The sequence below is a fragment of the Pleuronectes platessa genome, chromosome 18, assembly GCF_947347685.1.
Source record: "Pleuronectes platessa chromosome 18, fPlePla1.1, whole genome shotgun sequence".
Classification (NCBI taxonomy): domain Eukaryota; kingdom Metazoa; phylum Chordata; class Actinopteri; order Pleuronectiformes; family Pleuronectidae; genus Pleuronectes; species Pleuronectes platessa.
Genome location: NC_070643.1, coordinates 22,192,604 through 22,210,913, shown reverse-complemented (window position 1 = coordinate 22,210,913; position 18,310 = coordinate 22,192,604). Strand labels below are relative to the sequence as shown.

The following is an 18,310-nucleotide window of genomic DNA, read 5'->3' as shown; positions in this document are numbered from 1 at the left end:
GCTGAGGAAACGACTTCTCTGATTAACTGTGATGGAAAAGTTTTATCAGGAAGTTGTAACTGGTCTGTGTTACCATGGAGAAGTGTGTGTGTGTGTGTGTGTGTGTGTGTGTGTGTGTGTGTGTGTGTGTTATTGATTGTACGGAGGTTCAAGGCTCTTTCACTCCTCTAATGGGTTTTTATTTATCCTCCCGCCTCCAGACGCTGCTCAGTTTGTTCCATTAGACAAAACCATTAAAAACCATCAGAACTTCTTGAAATTACATGAACTGAAGGTTCACTTAAAAAAATAAACTCATGAACCAACAAACAACCATTTATAATATTAGTGTCTGTGGTGATGCTGCTGCAGCTTTTCTTTGACCTGCAGTGATGGAACCAGAGCAGAGAAACACCTGCTGCCGGACTGGTCCCAGAACCTGAACTGGAGAATCACCTGTTGATAACTCATCAGTTGTTTTGATGAGTCCCAGCCGCCGCTGCACTGGTCGCTTCTTTTCTAAAGTTTGTTGATATTTATCAGATCTTGTGTCTGAATCGCACCACATGTAACTCGGCTCTTCCTCCGGCCTTTCACGATATCACGTGTGAAGCTGATTAGACCGATTCTCCAGATGAACGAGCCACAGATATTCCTATAACACATCTCACACACCACCACTTTGATTTCCAGTGGCAGAACAGTGGTTTACCAGTAGGTTCCCATCATGCTCATTAGTTATCAGTCTGCCTGTTAAGGTTAAAGTATCACATGTTATTTCCATGTCCAACAGAACACTCAAGATACACAGACAGATTCCATGAACTCTCAGAATGAAGATGTTTGAAGACAGAACACATAATTATAAAAACAGCTGGAGACAGAAAACATCTTCATCAGGAAAACGTCCAGTTGAACGTGAGCTTTACGAATGGAGTCGTCCTCTTCACCCTCTTTCCACCGGGATCCGGTGAGACTCACCATTCGTCACCCTGGAGCCTCGGACAAAGGCGTGTGTGTAACTGTAGACTCCGAGCCGCAGGTTTGAATCCCCTCTTCCCCTCTGTGACGACATGGTGCTGATGTGCTAATCTGCCAGAGACGTCAGCGGACATTTCATAATGAAGGATGCTTCATCAGAACTGCTCGGCAATCGTCCGATTAGTGTGTGTCTGTGTGTGTGTGTGTCTGTGTGTGTGTGTGTGTGTGTGTGTGTGTGTGTGTGTGTGTGTGAAGCTTCATCAATGGCAGAAGGTTTTTACCATATAAACGTTGAGATTCAAGAGAAGTTCTCGTTGTATTTTAGCAACACACAATTGTTTGGATTTAGTGTAACGCCAAAATACTAAAAATCACAAATATCAACCTCATCATGGCGCTAGAGAGGAGTCTGCACGGCCGCCCTGTAGCGCCCCCTCTCTCATCTGTTCAGTACTGGACTTGTTTCCCTGGAAAGTTTAGCTTTAAAGTTTACGAGGTTTTAATTTGTGTGTTTGTGTGTGTGTGTGTGTGTGTGTGTGTGTGGAACAGAGAAAAGGGGTGTGATATTTCATGTGTTTACCAGCATGAATGAGAGAATGATGGGGGGAGATTTCAGCTATGACGTAATTGTCTGTGTGTGTATGCGTGTGTGTGTGTGTGTGTGTGTGTGTGTGTGTGTGTGTGTGTGTGTGTCCTTGGCTGACAGGATATAAAAGTGGACGCTCAGTTGCAGGGAAACAACCAAAGTCTTTGTCCAGCGGCCGAACGACAAGAGACCAGAAGGGCGAGAGAGACAGGTCAGTGTGGTGAGCATCTTCATCTTCATCTTCTTCTCCATCTGTTCATATCATCTATTATTTCAGAAATTTTAGTTGATTTAAAATCTTGATTTTATCATAAGTATTGGACAGGATCTTAAATTTGTACTTAATAGAAACTGAAATATCAAATTTTTTAATTAATCTTCCTATAAGGTCATAAAGCTTTGCAAAAAAAAGCAATTAAATAAATAAAAGAAGACAAACTATATTGAAGTCAAGTTAAACTTTCATCTTAATTTTCATTTTTATTTCAAATTCTCATTATTATTATTTGTATTACGATTATTATTATTGTTAATTTATTTTTAACAATAACTTTTTTAATGTTTTCTGTTATGATCATCTGAACTTAATTATCTTCAGTTTTAATTGTTGTAATAAATGTTCATTTCAGCTCCTAACAATAAGATTTTAATACTAAATGTTTTTTTTTTGTTTTTTTGTGATTACAAAATAAATGTCTGGTGCAAATATTCAGTGACAAAACATTTGTGTGTACGAAACATTAACTCAACATATACGATAATATCAGAATGCATTCTTCAATATTGTATAATTATGAAATATTATTCATAGCTTTTAAGTGAACTCTAATGATTTAACATTTTTTTATATCTATTCTTATTTTGAAAGACTTTAATGCATAATATATATACATATAAAATTCTTATAGTTATATTCTAATCATGTATTTGTTTTCTTTTTGAGTCGTATGTTGGGAGTTAATCTCTTTTATTTAACTGCAAATGTTTAAATTATCTAATAAATGTTATTGTTGTTAAAATACATTAATCTTTGCTCTGTTATTATAATTAGTAGCTTTTCAGTCTTAATACTGTTGACAGTTAAAATGTCAGTTTTATTGGTAAATACAGTTTGAGTTGATCAAATGTGATTCGATGATGACCGGGTGTTGCTGTCTCTGATTGGCCAGCAGGATAATGCGTCCTGTGTGGCTATTGGTGGCCGTGGCTGTGGTGGGTGTGGTCAGCGGAGACGACAACCAATGCTGGGAGCATCCGAGCTGCCAGGATGTCAACGATGAGAGCAGCATGATGGTGACACACACGCAGACAGACACACACACACACACACGTACACGCTCACACACAAACACGTACAAACACACACACGCACTGACTGAAATTCTCCAAACGCTCAGTGTGATGAGATCTACCTGCTACAGCAGAAACCATCTTTGGGAAACATTTATTCAACGTGTAGTTTGATGCGTGACTGTACTGCAGCCAGCCACCAGGGGGCGGTGGAGATGCTGTGGCTTCACTTTCAGGAGCCGTCCATCTTTGTACAATCTAAGACATGACATCACAAGACATTCAAACTTTGTTATCATTGTGCAAAATTTGACAGTACAAATTTGAACCGATTAAAAAAAGAGTAAAATAATCATAATAATAACAATAAACTTTTTAGCAAAGATCCCCCAACAAACACTACAGAGCCTGGGTTCTTGATTTCTCGATTTCTCCTCCTGCAGGAGTGCATCCAGCTCTGTCGGCCTGACCTCCCCCCCGAGCCCTCCTCCTCCTCCACCCCTCCGGCCAAGCGCTCCTACTCCATGGAGCACTTCCGCTGGGGGAAGCCCATCGGACGGAAGCGTCGCCCGGTCAAGGTCTACACCTCCGATGGCGTGGAGGAGGTGTCGGCCGAGGTGTTCCCCGAGGAGATGCTGAGGCGGGAGCTCCCGGCAGCAGCAGACGACCAGGAGACGCTGGCAGCGGGGGAGCAGGAGAAGCTCCATGATGTCCACGAGAAAAAAGACAGCACCTACAAGATGAAGCACTTCCGCTGGAGCGGTCCAGTGGCCAGCAAGCGCTACGGCGGCTTCATGAAGAGCTGGGACGAGCGCCTCCAGAGGCCGCTGCTCACCCTCTTCAGAAACGTCATCAAGGACAAAGAACGGGAGACAACTGGGGAACAGGGGGGGGAGATCTGAGCAAAGAGATAGAGAGAAGATGAGAGAGAGAGACAGAGAGAGAGACAGAGAGAGAGAGTTCCCACAGAAATGCCTTCATCTGATCGACCAACAAATCAAATCAAACTCAGAAATTGTCCTTTTCTCCCCAAACAGTCTCCAATTATTAATCAATCGTCAGAATTGCAGCCGATCAGTTTTCATCGTGGTTAATTGATAGTTTCCGCTGCACGATGTATTTTCAGATGTGGGAGGAGCTTCATGTCTGGACTTTCTGAGTTATGACAGTTAAACTCTCAACAAACGCCAGATGTTACTTTCAGCTTTGCTCGTTGCTTATTTAGTCATAAACATGTGTACGTGTTATGTGTTAAAGAAGTTCTGTGAGAACAAACAATAAAAAAAAGTTGAATCATGCTTGAATTGCTCCGAGTGTGTTTGTGTTGCAGCAGCAGAAACAAATCAAATCCACTGTCACTGTTTGATTCCTTCAGAAAGTTTGTAGATTTGTTTATCGACAGACTCAGATATAATGTTAATATTAATACATTTTTTATATAAAACACTTCACAGACATGAAAACAGATTCAAACTTTATATCCTGTGTTTTATTTCTAATCCTGAACATTTTTGGGTTTTGCTCGATTCATGTCGGTCATATTTCACTTTATTTTACTAAGAACTTTAAACTCTTGAAGATTTGTCTCAAGCTCATTAAAATGACCTTCACTTCGTGCTCACCTGGTTTATTAATTACTAAACCAACTCGTCTGGTTTACTAACAAATCAAAGGAAACAATTTTGATTCAGAAACAAAGATCTTTATTATTTGAAACAGGTCAAAGAACCAGAACATTCAAAGCAAGAAGTCATCAGTCGATTAAGATCGATTTGGATCAGAGCAGCGAAGAGACTGAGACCAGTAGCAGAGTCCCAGGTCAGGACTGGGCACACTGGTCTCTCCTCAGGGTCTCTGACAGCGGAGTCTGGGAGCCCTGGGAGGCCTCGCAGGTCACAGAGCCCGCCTTGCTCCACTGCTCAGCAGGGAGCCTCAGGGTGCTGCTCCAGCTGTAGCGCCCGTCGCTCTCCAGCACCCCGGGGCCGCTGCTCTCCTCCCAGCCCCCCCCACCGCCGCTGCTGCCGTCCACCTTCCAGGACAGAGTCCAGTCGGAGGGGAAGCCCTTGTTGGCCAGGCACACGAGCGAGGCCGTCCCCTGCTGCAGCTCCTCGCTGGAGGGGGGCAGCACCGTCAGGCTGGGGCGGACGTCACCTGTGGGACACAGCCATCCACTTAGAGCACAGGCAGCTGTCACTCAACCCCCCCCCCCCCCCCCCCCCCCCACTGTAGATCTCTGCTCCAGTCACTGTTTCACTTCCCTGTAACAAGCCTCTCATGCACATCAGCATAGAATCACAACACAACTCAAACACACCCACAAACCGATTCTGCACAATAAACTTAAATATACACAACATGTACAAACTCATCAGATTATCTGACAGCCATCAAACGTTCTTCATGTGGGATTCAATGCTTTCCTTTGAAGAAATGATTTCAAACTTCAATGGAAACAACACATTTTTCAATATTATGACAGAACGTTTTAAAATCTTTATCTTCACTAAGTTTTGTTCATCACATTCTTGTCCTATATTCGATGAAAGCATCTGAACAAAAGGAAACTTAGTTCATCTTGACATATTTATCTTTAAAATTATAAATGAATCCATAAAAACATGTTAAACTGACTTGATGTCTTTTCTGACACACACTCACTGAGCCGTCGCACACAAACCTCCGACTGCAGAGACTCGACTCTCTGACTCGGTTTGACGCAACTAAAGCGACAAAACCTCAAGATGCAACTTTAAAGTCGAATCTGGGGGAAATGATTCATCCTTTGATCTTAATGTTTGTGATTCATTTCAGGGACTTTTCACAGTTTCTGTTGCTGAAACCAAGTTTGTTTCAAATATTTGAAAAAGCTTTAATCGACGTGGAAACACAGATTGTCTTCCTGCGCATGATGAATATGAAGGAAATGAAAAGAGAGGTGAAATAAAATCTTAAATATTTGACTTACTTCCAATGTCCAGTCTGGTTCCTCCACCACACGTGTTCCACAGTGACACACACTCACTGAGCCGTCGTACAAAAACCTCTGAGGACACAACTCTCTGACTCTGATACAATCAAACGCACCAGAACTGCTGTTTGTGAAATCTGTCTGAGTAGAATAAATAAATAAGAAGAATAAATAAATAAGAAGAATAAATAAATAAGAAGAATAAATAACTAAGAAAAATAAATAAAAAAATACAAAGATTTTCAAGAAAACCAAGCTGCTGTAAAACTACATTCAAATAGGAGAAGTCGTCCTGAAACATCAAATCAAAACTACATGAAGAGAAGGTTAACTCCTCCTGATCAGCCCTCGGATAAATAATTATTATAAGATTTATTGATGAACAGCATCATCAGAGCATTTCCATAGAGTCACTTTGCATCTGCAGCTCCACGCTCCACTGCTCTGGGACAGTTTATAGTCCCGGGAGCTGAGGACGGGATGACTGACGGTTCTCCCTCATGACCACAGACCTCCTGCTCTTCAGAAACATGAGCTTCATCTCCGTCCTCGTCTGGACTCTGCTCTGCTGCTGCTTCACAGGTAAAGTCCAGACCTTCTAACTCCTCTGTCCACTCGCTGCCTCTGACATGAAGCTGACGAACCCACCGCGCTGCTGCTTGTTTCTGTCTCTGTGTCCTCAGAGTCCAGGGGACAAGTCACAGTGACCCAGCCTGGAGCAGTGAGATCCGCTGTGGGAGGCTCCGTCACCATCTCCTGTAGAACCAGTGAGACTGTTTATAATTCAAACCGTCTGGTCTGGTACCAGCAGAGAGATGGAGAAGCTCCCAAACTGATGATTCACACGACTTCCACTCGAGCTTCAGGGATTCCAGGTCGTTTTTCAGGCAGTGGCAGTGGCACCGACTTCACTCTGACCATCCGTGGAGTCCAGGCTGAAGATGCTGCAGTTTACCACTGCATCGGGGAGTTTGATGCCAACAAGTGGGATGTGTTCACACAGTGAAAAACCACCGTACAAAAACCTCGTGAACAGAAACTGAAGTGGCAGCTGGACGCTTCACACTTCACTGAGGACACACAGACACACACACACACACACACACACATGGAGGGGGGGCAGAGAACAAGTCAATGAGAGCTGAGAGTCGGAATGAAACCGCCCGTCAGTGTTTCACTTCCCTCTCTGAGATCTGAACCGTGGCAACAGACGAGTTTCAGTGCTGAAGATAAAAAGTTTGAAAAGTGAGAAAATCTTAACTGGTACAAGCTGCCTCGGATAAGTCAAATACTTATGTAGTGTTCATTTCAATTAGCACAAGAGAAACATCCCAAAAATATGGACGTTTATATATATATATAAGTAAACAGATAACTCTTCATAAACCATCATGTCAGTTTTCTGAGGACATGATGTATATGAGGAGTTATCTGAGGACATGATGGTATATGAGGACTTTATGGTATATGAGGAGTTATCTGAGGACATGATGTATATGAGGAGTTATCTGAGGACATGATGGTATATGAGGACTTTATGGTATATGAGGAGTTATCTGAGGACATGATGTATATGAGGAGTTATCTGAGGACATGATGGTATATGAGGACTTTATGGTATATGAGGAGTTATCTGAGGACATGATGGTATATGAGGACTTTATGGTATATGAGGAGTTATCTGAGGACATGAAGTATATCAATCAATCAATCAAATTTTATTTGTATAGCCCATATTCACAAATTACAATTCGTCTCATAGGGCTTTAACATGGTGAGACATCCGCTGTCCTTAACCCTCAGCAAGAGTAAAGAAAAACTAATAAAAACCCTTTTAACAGGGTAAAAATACATAGCAACCTCAGAGAGACACATGTGAGGACCCGTCTCCCAGGACGGACAGAAGTGCAATAGATGCCACGTGTAGGAAAGAATCATCCAGATTAAAGTTTTTAGCAGCATATGAGGAGTTATCTGAGGACATGGTGTATATGAGGAGTTATCTGAGGACATGATGGTATATGAGGACTTTATGGTATATGATGAGTTATCTGAGGACATGATGTATATGAGGACTTTATGGTATATGAGGAGTTATCTGAGGACATGATGTATATGAGGAGTGAGGACATGATGTATATGAGGAGTTATCTGAGGACATGATGTATATGAGGAGTTATCTGAGGACATGATGTATATGAGGAGTTATCTGAGGACATGATGTATATGAGGAGTGAGGACATGATGTATATGAGGAGTTATCTGAGGACATGATGTATATGAGGATTGAGGACATGATGTATATGAGGAGTGAGGACATGATGTATATGAGGAGTTATCTGAGGACATTATGTATATTAGGATTGAGGACATGATGTATATGAGGAGTTATCTGAGGACATGATGTATATGAGGATTGAGGACATGATGTATATGAGGATTGAGGACATGATGTATATGTGGAGTTATCTGAGGACATGATGTATATGAGGATTGAGGACATGATGTATATGAGGATTGAGGACATGATGTATACGTGGAGTTATCTGAGGAAATGATGTATATGAGGAGTTATCTGAGGACATGATGTATATGAGGATTGAGGACATGATGTATATGAGGAGTTATCTGAGGAAATGATGTATATGAGGAGTTATCTGAGGACATGATGTATATGAGGATTGAGGACATGATGTATATGAGGATTGAGGACATGATGTATATGTGGAGTTATCTGAGGACATGATGTATATGAGGATTGAGGACATGATGTATATGAGGAGTGAGGACATGATGTATATGAGGAGTTATCTGAGGAAATGATGTATATGAGGAGTTATCTGAGGACATGATGTATATGAGGAGTGAGGACATGATGTATATGAGGACATGTACATGTATCTAACCTCTCTGGTGTGAAGCTGTTCATGTCATCAGTGATATGAAGTGTTCGTCCCACCAGGTGTAACTGACGGTTGAGTTCAGAAGCAGGTGGAGAAACTGAGAAGCTTCACTCTGAAGATCTTCACGTAGGAATCAATATTTAAACCGTGACTGAGTTTCAGGGTCAAACTACAGGTTAGTGGGGACATCTGCTGGTTGACAAGTGTCACTGCAGATGTCTCACCTGAGGAGGACAGCAGCAGAACAGCTACGTTACCACATCTGTTAACATGTTGGTCCTTGAGTTCAGTTGTACCATAAAAAGTACCACGTTATTATTATTATTGTTATTATTGTTATTATTACTTTTATTGTCATTTTTATTATTATATGTATTGTTATTATTATTATTATTTCCCTATCTATTATTATAATTACCATTCTACGGTAAAGAGAAGAACACTTCAAACAGTTTAGATCAGACAAACATGTGAAAACATCACCGGGATTATTTTATCTTCAGTTTCTTTCACACTGAACCTGTAGATGTTTCCGATGGTTCTTCATCATGATTAGGACTTTTATTTTGAAACAAAGTCCTGGACGTGCGATGGCGTCACTCTGTGTTACTTAACGTTTGGTTCTGGGTATAAACAGAGTGGCTGAAGTTAAGTTTCGTCACTGAGTCTGGATCTCCTCTGGATCTCCTCTGTGAATCTCCTCTGGATCTCCTCTGGATCTCCTCTGTGGATCTCAGGCGAGATGACGACCTCCCACCCCGGCTCTGCGGCCCTTGACGGGATGTACTCGCATCTGATCGAGGCCGAGGACGAGCAGCACCGCAGGACAGATGTGGAAGGTAAGAATCAGATCCAGATGTTGCGCTTCTTCTCTCCGGTTTGACTCAATAACAACATGGAACACGACTCCAGCTGCACTACGTCTCCTTCTCTTTCATGTTCACCAAACAGTGGAGAGAAGTACAGCACTTTATTTCACATCCATAGATATTTAACCTTCTTTTATTCTTTGAACCAAAGAATATTCCCAGTTTCCTGAAGCCCAACTCAAGATCAACCAATCACACGAGAAGATGAAAAGCAGCAACTCTTTTTTTATAAATGCTTTAAGCTCGAATAAATTAGGTCAAATAATCCTTTATCCGTCCACCCCGGGGACACTTGTCCATAAATCCACACAGACAACTGACAGACAACAACAACTACTACTGCTACTACTACTATTAATAATAACATTATTACTTATAATAATAATAATATGAAATCCTGAATGGGTGTATAACCTGTGATTTCTGCCTCACTTCCACACTAGTGAAAGTCATTTGTGTTGGTTAGAACATTGAGGTGCAGTCCACACACGTCCCTGAATCTGTTCTGACACGTCTCAGACACAAGTTGAACTTTTCCTTCGTGAACAAAAGGCGCCACGCTTAAAACAATTAGTGTCCAATTATTTATACAGAGTTCTGGAAGCCATGGAATTGTGTTTTTAAGATTCAAAAGCACAGTTAGAGCTCCTCGGATCCATCGTCGTGATGTAAAAAGATGTGTGATTCTCACTTTTATGATTGATTAGTGCGATGATCGTTTTTCTGATTAATAATTTGCACAAGCAGAGAAGATTCTGTTTAATTTGAGCACAAACAGAGAAAAGCATCAACATTTTGAAAAGGAGAGAACTTGTGAAAGTTGAGCTGAAGGAAGTCTCGGCCCCTCGGCTCCACTGAGGTTCCTCTGACGTCTCTGGTTATGTGAGGACCTCGTGTGAATCAAGGAACGAGACTCATTTGCTGTATATTTACTTTGTGGATTATTTGTTTTACTTTAATAAACGACCCCCCCCCCCCCTCCTCCGTCCAGTCTCCCAGGTCAGATTCCCCCCCCGGATGAGCGGCCCCGGGCCCTACCGCCTCGCCACCATCTGCCTGGCCACGCTCTGCGCCATCCTGCTGATCTCCATCATAGCCGTGGCTGCACAGGGTGAGGAGACGTCAGGTGACCGGTGCTGCTCCTCAGGGGGTTTGTTGTGGGGCTGAGGTGTGAACTGGCTCATGTCTGTTCACACCTCAGAGAGCAGGTGAACCACGAGTCTCCAGCTCTTCTGTTCTCGGACTGTTCACCTGCTCCGATGGAGGAATTCACAACTGCTGACTTTACACTTTCAGTCCAGAAAAGAGGATCTAGTGGTTTGAGTGTTGCAACACATTTTATGGAATATTAGCCAACAGTGTGTTACATGCGTGTGGTAAATGTGTGCGTGTGTGTGTGTGTGTACTTGTTACAATAACAAAGTTGCGGAGTGCAGAAGCTGAAAAGCTGATTTTGCTTTTAATAATCTCGTTGACAAAACTGCTGCCAGTTGAGTCAGAGGCTGATTTCAGACCTGATCTGAACCACTGACGTGTTCCTGACATGTTCCTGACGTGTTCCTCGCGTGTTCCTGACGTGTTCCTCACGTGTTCCTGACGAGTTCCTCGCGTGTTCCTGACGTGTTCCTGACGTGTTCCTGACGTGTTCCTCACGTGTTCCTGACGAGTTCCTCCCGTGTTCCTGACGTGTTCCTGACGTGTTCCTCACGTGTTCCTGACGAGTTCCTCGCGTGTTCCTGACGTGTTCCTGACGTGTTCCTCACGTGTTCCTGACGTGTTCCTGACGTGTTCCTCACGTGTTCCTCATGTGTTCCTCACGTGTTCCTGACGTGTTCCTCACGTGTTCCTGACGAGTTCCTCGCGTGTTCCTGACGAGTTCCTCGCGTGTTCCTGACGTGTTCCTGACGTGTTCCTGACGTGTTCCTCACGTGTTCCTGACGAGTTCCTCCCGTGTTCCTGACGTGTTCCTGACGTGTTCCTCACGTGTTCCTGACGAGTTCCTCGCGTGTTCCTGACGTGTTCCTGACGTGTTCCTCACGTGTTCCTCATGTGTTCCTCACGTGTTCCTGACGTGTTCCTCACGTGTTCCTGACGAGTTCCTCGCGTGTTCCTCACTTGTTTGTTGTGCAATAATGCTTAAAAAGTGATACCATAGAATGGTGTGCCTTTAGGTAGTCAATAAATTTGGTTATCAAAAAATAAAATATAAAACATTAATATTTAAAATATGAATCGGTTAAATGGTTCCCCAGGTAAAAACCGACCTCAGGGAGGTGGAGTCTCCTCAGAGCCACAGAAGCAGACGCAGGATGTGAACGTGACGGCTCTGACCGGCAACATCAGCGCTCTGATGCTGGAGAAGAAGCAGATGCGGGTGCAGATTGACGAGCTACTGGTCAAACTGGCCACCATCATGGCCACTAAGGGTACAAACCTTTTTAAATGGACGTGTATTTGACTTTGACCGGATGATTCTTACTGACACGTTTTCTAGTTTAATGAATAATGACGATACAAGTTGTTTCAGATTCATGGTATGAATCAAAGTGTGTTTGTGTTCTTCTTCAGCTCCTGAGGTGATCAAACCGACCGAGGCCGCCATCGTCTGCCCCGTGGAGTGGCTTCTCTTCAACAGCAGCTGCTACCTCATCTCCAGACTGTCCAGGAGCTGGCCTGAGAGCCAGTCGTACTGCGAGAGCCGAGGGGCTCACCTGGCCATCATCCACTCGGCCGAGGAGCAGGTTCGTCACAACACCTCAGCTGCTGGTAGAACATGAACATAACATCAACTGTTAATCAGGGATGAACCTGTAGAACATGCTTTATCCTCCTCAGACGTTCCTGTGGGATCTCCTTCCCAGAGGCCACTGGAACGCCTTCTGGTTCGGGATCACTGATGAGCAGACGGAGGATCAGTGGAAATGGGTGGACGGATCTCCACTGGTCGGAGGGTAGGTTCATGGATTCAGCAGCTTGTGAAGGACTCAGTGAGTTGGTGGCTTTGGTTGTTCAGAGGATTTCTCTTCTCTCCAACGTGCTGAGGGAGCTTCTTGTTGCCTTCGTCCAAAGAACTTAGAACTTTGTGGATTTCTCTGAATTTCTGTTTCTGAGTTTTTTCTCGAGGTGAATCGTCTGAGGTTCTGACCTCGACACAGAAACATCACAATGTTGTTCTCTATCTCTAGCTCGTTTAAAAAATCCCCTTGTTTACAGAACTCTTCACCCTCGTGTTCCATGACACTGAGAGTCCGTCACTTTTAAACCCCTCTTTCCATTTCCACGTGAATCCACTCAAATTACAACTAGAATGTATTTTTCAAAAAGGCCTGAAGAGCAAAGAGGACCAGAAGGAGAAGAGACTTCAGAAGAAGCTTCGAAAGAGATTTGAGACAAATTCACCAGAAGCTTTGACCATTTAAAAAAAAGACTGAGCTTTTGCCCCAAACTGGTTTTCTGGCTCCAGATTGTCTGAGACACACAATCCGACTGACCGATGGACCCTGTTAAACATTGACTGGTCACAGACCAGCAGCCGTCAGTGCAGGTTTTGATGATATTAGTTCCAGATGTGAGAGAACACCTGGAGGGGGGCAGCTGACCTGTGACCTCTGACCTCTGATGAAAAGCAAAGAGAGAGGAGCTGAAATATGGGACACAGATGTTTGTCTTCTGTTTTCTATCCTCTGTGTTTACTTGATGTTTCTGAAACCATCAGATTTTTCTTCCTCATTTTGAAAATATTTTCTGATGACCGATCTTTTGTCGTCCCTCTTGTGGCCCCTCGTTCCGTCTCTTCCTCTTTTCCCGACTCTGCTCTGCTGTTTCACAAGGATTTGACATATACTTTAATATCTTTATTCAATACTGTGCAACTTGTATAATCCATATCCACATTTAATAATTCTACCGTAAAGAGTAAGATTTCCGTTGAATCACTGGGTGTTTATGGATGAATTGACTGAGTCGTTGAATCTTCTGTCCTCACTCCAGTTTCTGGGAAGTGGGCGAACCCAACAACCACATCAACGAGGACTGTGGCTACATGATCAAAACGCGGGTGCTGTCGCGAGTGGCCGTGAGGAGCTGGTACGACGCCCCCTGCAGCATGCCCCTGCCCTACATCTGTGAGAAGGAGATGGGCGCCGGGGGCAGCACGGCCATCCCACACTGAGCCGCCGAGGGAACCAGGCGCTGGCTCCTGAGGGTTTCACAAACGCCTGCAGCTACAGATATCTTACTTTCTTAAGTTTCTTTCAAAACCTCAACTTTTAATTCACGTTAGTTTGATATGAAGACATTCCGATGTTGATCTTTCCTGAAACAATGGACTCATTAAAAGTTTGGCTGCTGTTTAACTTAGTGTCAGAGAACGGGACTAAAGAGGAAATGTGAAGCAGTAGAAAACTGTATTTAGTCTTAAATGTCGGTAAAGTAAGTAAAGTAATCAAATTATTTTACTAGTTTGTGAAATAAAGGACGTTATTTTCCACTTCTGATATGTACGTAGGAAAAAGCAGGAACTGTGCCTAATATCATCACCACATCAATATTGATTTACAATTAATTAAGTGTGAATATTAACCTATTATAAGAAAATAATTCTAACCGAATCCTTGTTTCTTTTTTACTTGACTTTCATCATTTCACTTTGGCATTTAACACCATTCTTATGAATAAATCATAAATTTGAATAATTACCACTTTCCTTAGAATCTCTTATTTGTTTAAAATCAATATAAGTAAATGAATGAAAGAAAGAATATCATTCAGATTTGAATGGTTAGTCTCCACCTGGTGGTCACATGGTTTACTAATTACTTGTAATTGTACATATATAATATATGTTTTATATAACATGTCTTATTTTTACACGCTTGTATCTGAGAATTTCTAAATCCGGGATTCAAGATAACTTTTTTATGTTTTGATGTTTTTCTAACATGCTTGTGTTTAATGGTTTAAGGCTTAATGTCAAAATCAATTTGTTTTCTCATGTTTATTTGTTAGTTTTATAAAAACATGTTCACTAACTGTAAATGTAATCGTCGAATAAAATCTGAAATACTGAAAAGTAAATCAATACTGAAAGATAAACTATCCTCTTATCATTTAATGGATGAAAAACACAACCTTGTTCAACCTGAGAGTTGACTGTTCTCTGTAATGTTGTTGTTGGCCAGCAGGTGGCGCTGCTCGAACAAACAACCTTCAGTCAAGTAGAGATTCCAGTTTTCCTGCTGCTGGAGTTTTAGACCTTTCAAAGTAAAAGCATAATCAGTCTCTAACACATTCATTTACATTTATTCATCATCTGAATTATTTAGTCTTTTGATAATTTTAAGTTAATATGTGTTAATGAGTTTAAAGAGTTCATCTTCTAATTAACTACATGAAACACGATGCAGGATAATAATTGGACACAATCTATCTGTGTGTTTATTTGTAATCTGAGTATTTCTCCTTTGAACAAATCTACCGTCTTCAGGGTTTTTGTCAAACAGAAATCACAGAATCAGAAACATCTTCATGGTTCCTGGTCGGTTCCTCTCTGAGCTGCTGGAGCCTCGTTCCACATCTTCTCGCCCACTGAGCGAACAAGTCAAAGGTAGAGAGAGGAGGGGACGGTTTGATCTGCTGCTTCCCTCCTGAGCTCGTTACCACAGGGAGTTATCAGGAAGCCAGCTAGCCCTCTTCTGTCACCCTTCATTAGGCTGGATTACAGGCCCACGACTTACCCGGAGGAGGAAGGAGAAACTCCCGGCTCGTTACTCGCTCGCTGTCATAACGTCCAAACACTGAGGAACCAGAGGAACCAGAGGAACCAGAGGAAAACTCCAGGTGACCACTAGAGAAGACCGGAGTCGCTGAGTCATTAAAAACCATCTGCTGTAGTTGTCCCTCTTTCTTTCATGTGTGGTTTCACCAGAATATTAAATCATGTTCACCTAATATTTAGATTCATAGACTTACTTGTGTTGTGTTTAATTCTAAAGCAGCTTCACAGTGTTGATACCACAAAGACTTAAATTACTTGATCTGGGAAGTTTGACTCACAGAATTCCTTATTTAATTATTAATCCTCCTGGTGGAATAATAAATATGATTTTGTTTAGCTGTAATACTGTTGTGAGGCGACCTCTAGTGGCTGAAGTTAGGGGATGTTAGTTAAAGGAGCGACCGAGCCGGATGTTCGAATCCCGTGTGAAAAGAAAAGTCAGCGTTGTTTCTTTTATTCTTATATTTCTTAAGGTAACCAGAAGTCTGGTTTATCTGACACGTGTAAACTCATACGAGGCTTGAGACGAACGTCCTCTAAGGTCGTGCCTGTTGAAGGACGTGTCTCTGCGTCTGCAGCTCCTCTACGGTCCTTGTGACCTACGTCCATTTTGTTTTATTCAACACATTTCCAGCCCAGTGTTCATATTGATCCATTAATCCAGCTCCTACAAATCAGCAAATCATTCAGACAGAAAATATGTATTTGATCTTCTTGTATGACTGACACGATCCTGAGCAGGAGGTTGTTAGTGCCTTGCTCCAGGGCACTAATGGACCCTGCAGGCGTTTAACCTGTGAGCGTTTGACCGACAAGTGAAACCGACAGGTCTCACCAGGTTCTGAAGCGCTGATGTCGCTGCATGATGTCAACGAGGCCTGAGCCAGAACCTGCTGCTAAAACCAGAGAGGCTTAATGTGAAAGTCAAACTCCAGCGATGAGCTCAGCAGGAGGCCGTGATGCAGGAGGGGCGGAGCCAGAGCTTAGAGCTGGAACCAGGCAGCGTTACCTGAGCAGCCGAACATCTGCCGGCTGTCTGAACATCTGGACAGAGGGACGAGCGACATCGTGACGCTCGTCAGTTCAGATCTCGTTCTTTATATCAGCGAGTCCTCTGTCATCACGTCCTCTGCAGACGGATGGAGACGGAGCTCTGGGTGAAGGAGGTGTCCAGTGACCTTTGACCTCTTATACCTGTTGTACACCGATGTCACGGGTCGACGCAGGGTTCCTAAACGACTTCTTTCCCAGTAGAGGAGTTTCTGTTTGTTCCACCGGTGAGTCATCTGACATAGGAGGGAATAAACCAATGAGTCCATGTGATCGGGGCTTTGACCAAGAGGCTGAAAATCAAGCCTAAATATCCCAAACTGAATTATGAGGATGTACTCCCACATACTGAGGGAGGGGGGGGGGGGATCTATAACAGATATAGCTGCCAGCCACCAGGGGGCGATTAGGACACTTTGGCTTCAGCTTTGGGAGCTGACATGTCGTCCATCCTTCTTCATTCTTTGTTCTATCTTTATGATTCTGATTATTAAAGCTTTTCACTGTGGATCAATGCTCCTCTGATTGACATAATGTCCAACTGTTACCTAAGTGGAGGTCCCCACCTTTCATAGAGGAAGAGGGCAGATTAGAGGACGTCGGGGGGGGGGGGGGGGGCGGACCCAACGAGATGATCCCTCATCTTAGACCAATACCTGCTCCTCCTCGTGTGGTCACTCATGTGCTGTGTCACTTTCTCCTCCTGTTTCTCCTCCTCGCTCCAGATCTGGAGGAACTATTATCTCCAAACCTTCCAAATATGAACTCATTTTTCACCTCAGTCTCTGGACCTCTTCTTCTCTGCAGCTGATTGTCACGTGCGTCCGTCCTCGTTTCAATCGGAGGCAGAACTCACTGCATCTTGATTCTTGATCCACTTTCCATCTCGGGCCTCGGCGTGTTTCAGGTGTGACGCACGTTTAGGCTGAACTGCTCTAATTCTCTAACGAGATTGGCCGTCCCCGGATATCCCATTAGACCCTGATTAACTGGGCTCAGCTCATTAGCTCGGACAAACCAATTCACCTCTGTCAGCCTCAGACCTCCAGCCCGGCTGCTGCGTCCAGACAGAGGAACATGTGCTGCAATGCAACGAATCAGGCGCCAGCTCACCGGCAGAAACACAAGGAAATGCAATCACTGCATCTTCCTCTTAAACCAATCAAGCCTCACTTAACTGTATTTAAACTTTTAATTTGCAGCTTGAACTCAATAAGCCTCAATAAAACAAGATGTATTTGTGTTCTTTTATATTTGATTCCCATGTTTGTTCACGTCCCTCAGACGTCCACATTTCATCTCTACCTGTTCCCTTTCTCCTCCGGCCTCCCTCCTTCATTCTTCACCTGCTCTTGTCTTTTGACCTCATAACCTGATTTTCTTTCTCCAATCGGTTTACCTGCCTCCTCTCTCCTCCCTTTCTCTCTCTCTCTCTCTCTCTCTCTCTCTCTCTCTCTACCTCTCTCTCGCTCTCCTTGCCTCTCTATTTCCATCTTTGAGCTTTATCCCTTCATCCCTTATCTCCTTCATCCCCTCCAATCCTCATCTGCTCTGCGCTGTGGAGGAAGGGAGACAGAAAGAGAGAGTTTTTACAAGCACAAGCTACGAGAGCGTCGGAGGAGCCAGTGAGCAGGTGGTGCACCCTGGGATTGTGGGATCTAAACAACATTGAAGGGGGAACGTGGAGCCGGAAGAGTCTGGGAACCGGTTCAGAGGAACAGGAGGAACCACGTTGTGAGTGGAAAAGGTGAGTTTCTCCTTTTTCTCTTGTTCTTCTCTTCCAGAGCTTCATTTGGAGAAACACTGAGCTGCGTCTTGTCATTGTTAACGGAGAGAGTTCAAAGAAAGAAAGTGAGTTTTTTCTTTGTGTGAGATTTTAAAACCAGCAGGAGGATTTTTACTTCAATG

General features: G+C 43.3%; 2 protein-coding genes and 2 gene segments (V, D, J or C); 3 read left to right on the top strand and 1 right to left on the bottom strand.

The window, feature by feature from the left end:
• Window positions 1-2,722: 2,722 nt before the first annotated feature.
• Window positions 2,723-3,738, top strand: LOC128461504 (pro-opiomelanocortin-like). The gene is made up of 2 exons (XM_053446447.1): window positions 2,723-2,839; window positions 3,280-3,738. The coding sequence occupies exons 1-2, from the start codon at window positions 2,723-2,725 to the stop codon at window positions 3,736-3,738; spliced, it is 576 nt and encodes a 191-aa protein (XP_053302422.1).
• Window positions 3,739-4,516: 778 nt separating this feature from the next.
• Window positions 4,517-6,306, bottom strand: LOC128461461 (Ig kappa-b4 chain C region-like). The segment is given in 3 exon segments: window positions 4,517-4,987; window positions 5,802-5,879; window positions 6,294-6,306. Coding segments are annotated over 3 exon segments (423 nt in total).
• Window positions 6,227-7,327, top strand: LOC128461505 (Ig kappa chain V region 3381-like). The segment is given in 2 exon segments: window positions 6,227-6,386; window positions 6,488-7,327. Coding segments are annotated over 2 exon segments (405 nt in total).
• A 1,089-nt stretch (window positions 7,328-8,416) lies between these two features.
• On the top strand, window positions 8,417-14,670 carry zgc:174904 (uncharacterized protein LOC564690 homolog). 2 transcript variants are annotated; one of them, XM_053446446.1, is made up of 6 exons: window positions 8,417-9,546; window positions 10,568-10,687; window positions 11,829-12,002; window positions 12,145-12,317; window positions 12,412-12,527; window positions 13,567-14,670. In XM_053446446.1, the coding sequence occupies exons 1-6, from the start codon at window positions 9,450-9,452 to the stop codon at window positions 13,745-13,747; spliced, it is 861 nt and encodes a 286-aa protein (XP_053302421.1). In that variant the 5' UTR covers window positions 8,417-9,449; the 3' UTR covers window positions 13,748-14,670. The 2 variants fall into 2 exon arrangements, with proteins under 2 accessions (XP_053302421.1, XP_053302419.1); XM_053446444.1 differs by having other exon boundaries at window positions 8,495-9,546; window positions 10,568-10,702.
• Window positions 14,671-18,310: the final 3,640 nt, after the last annotated feature.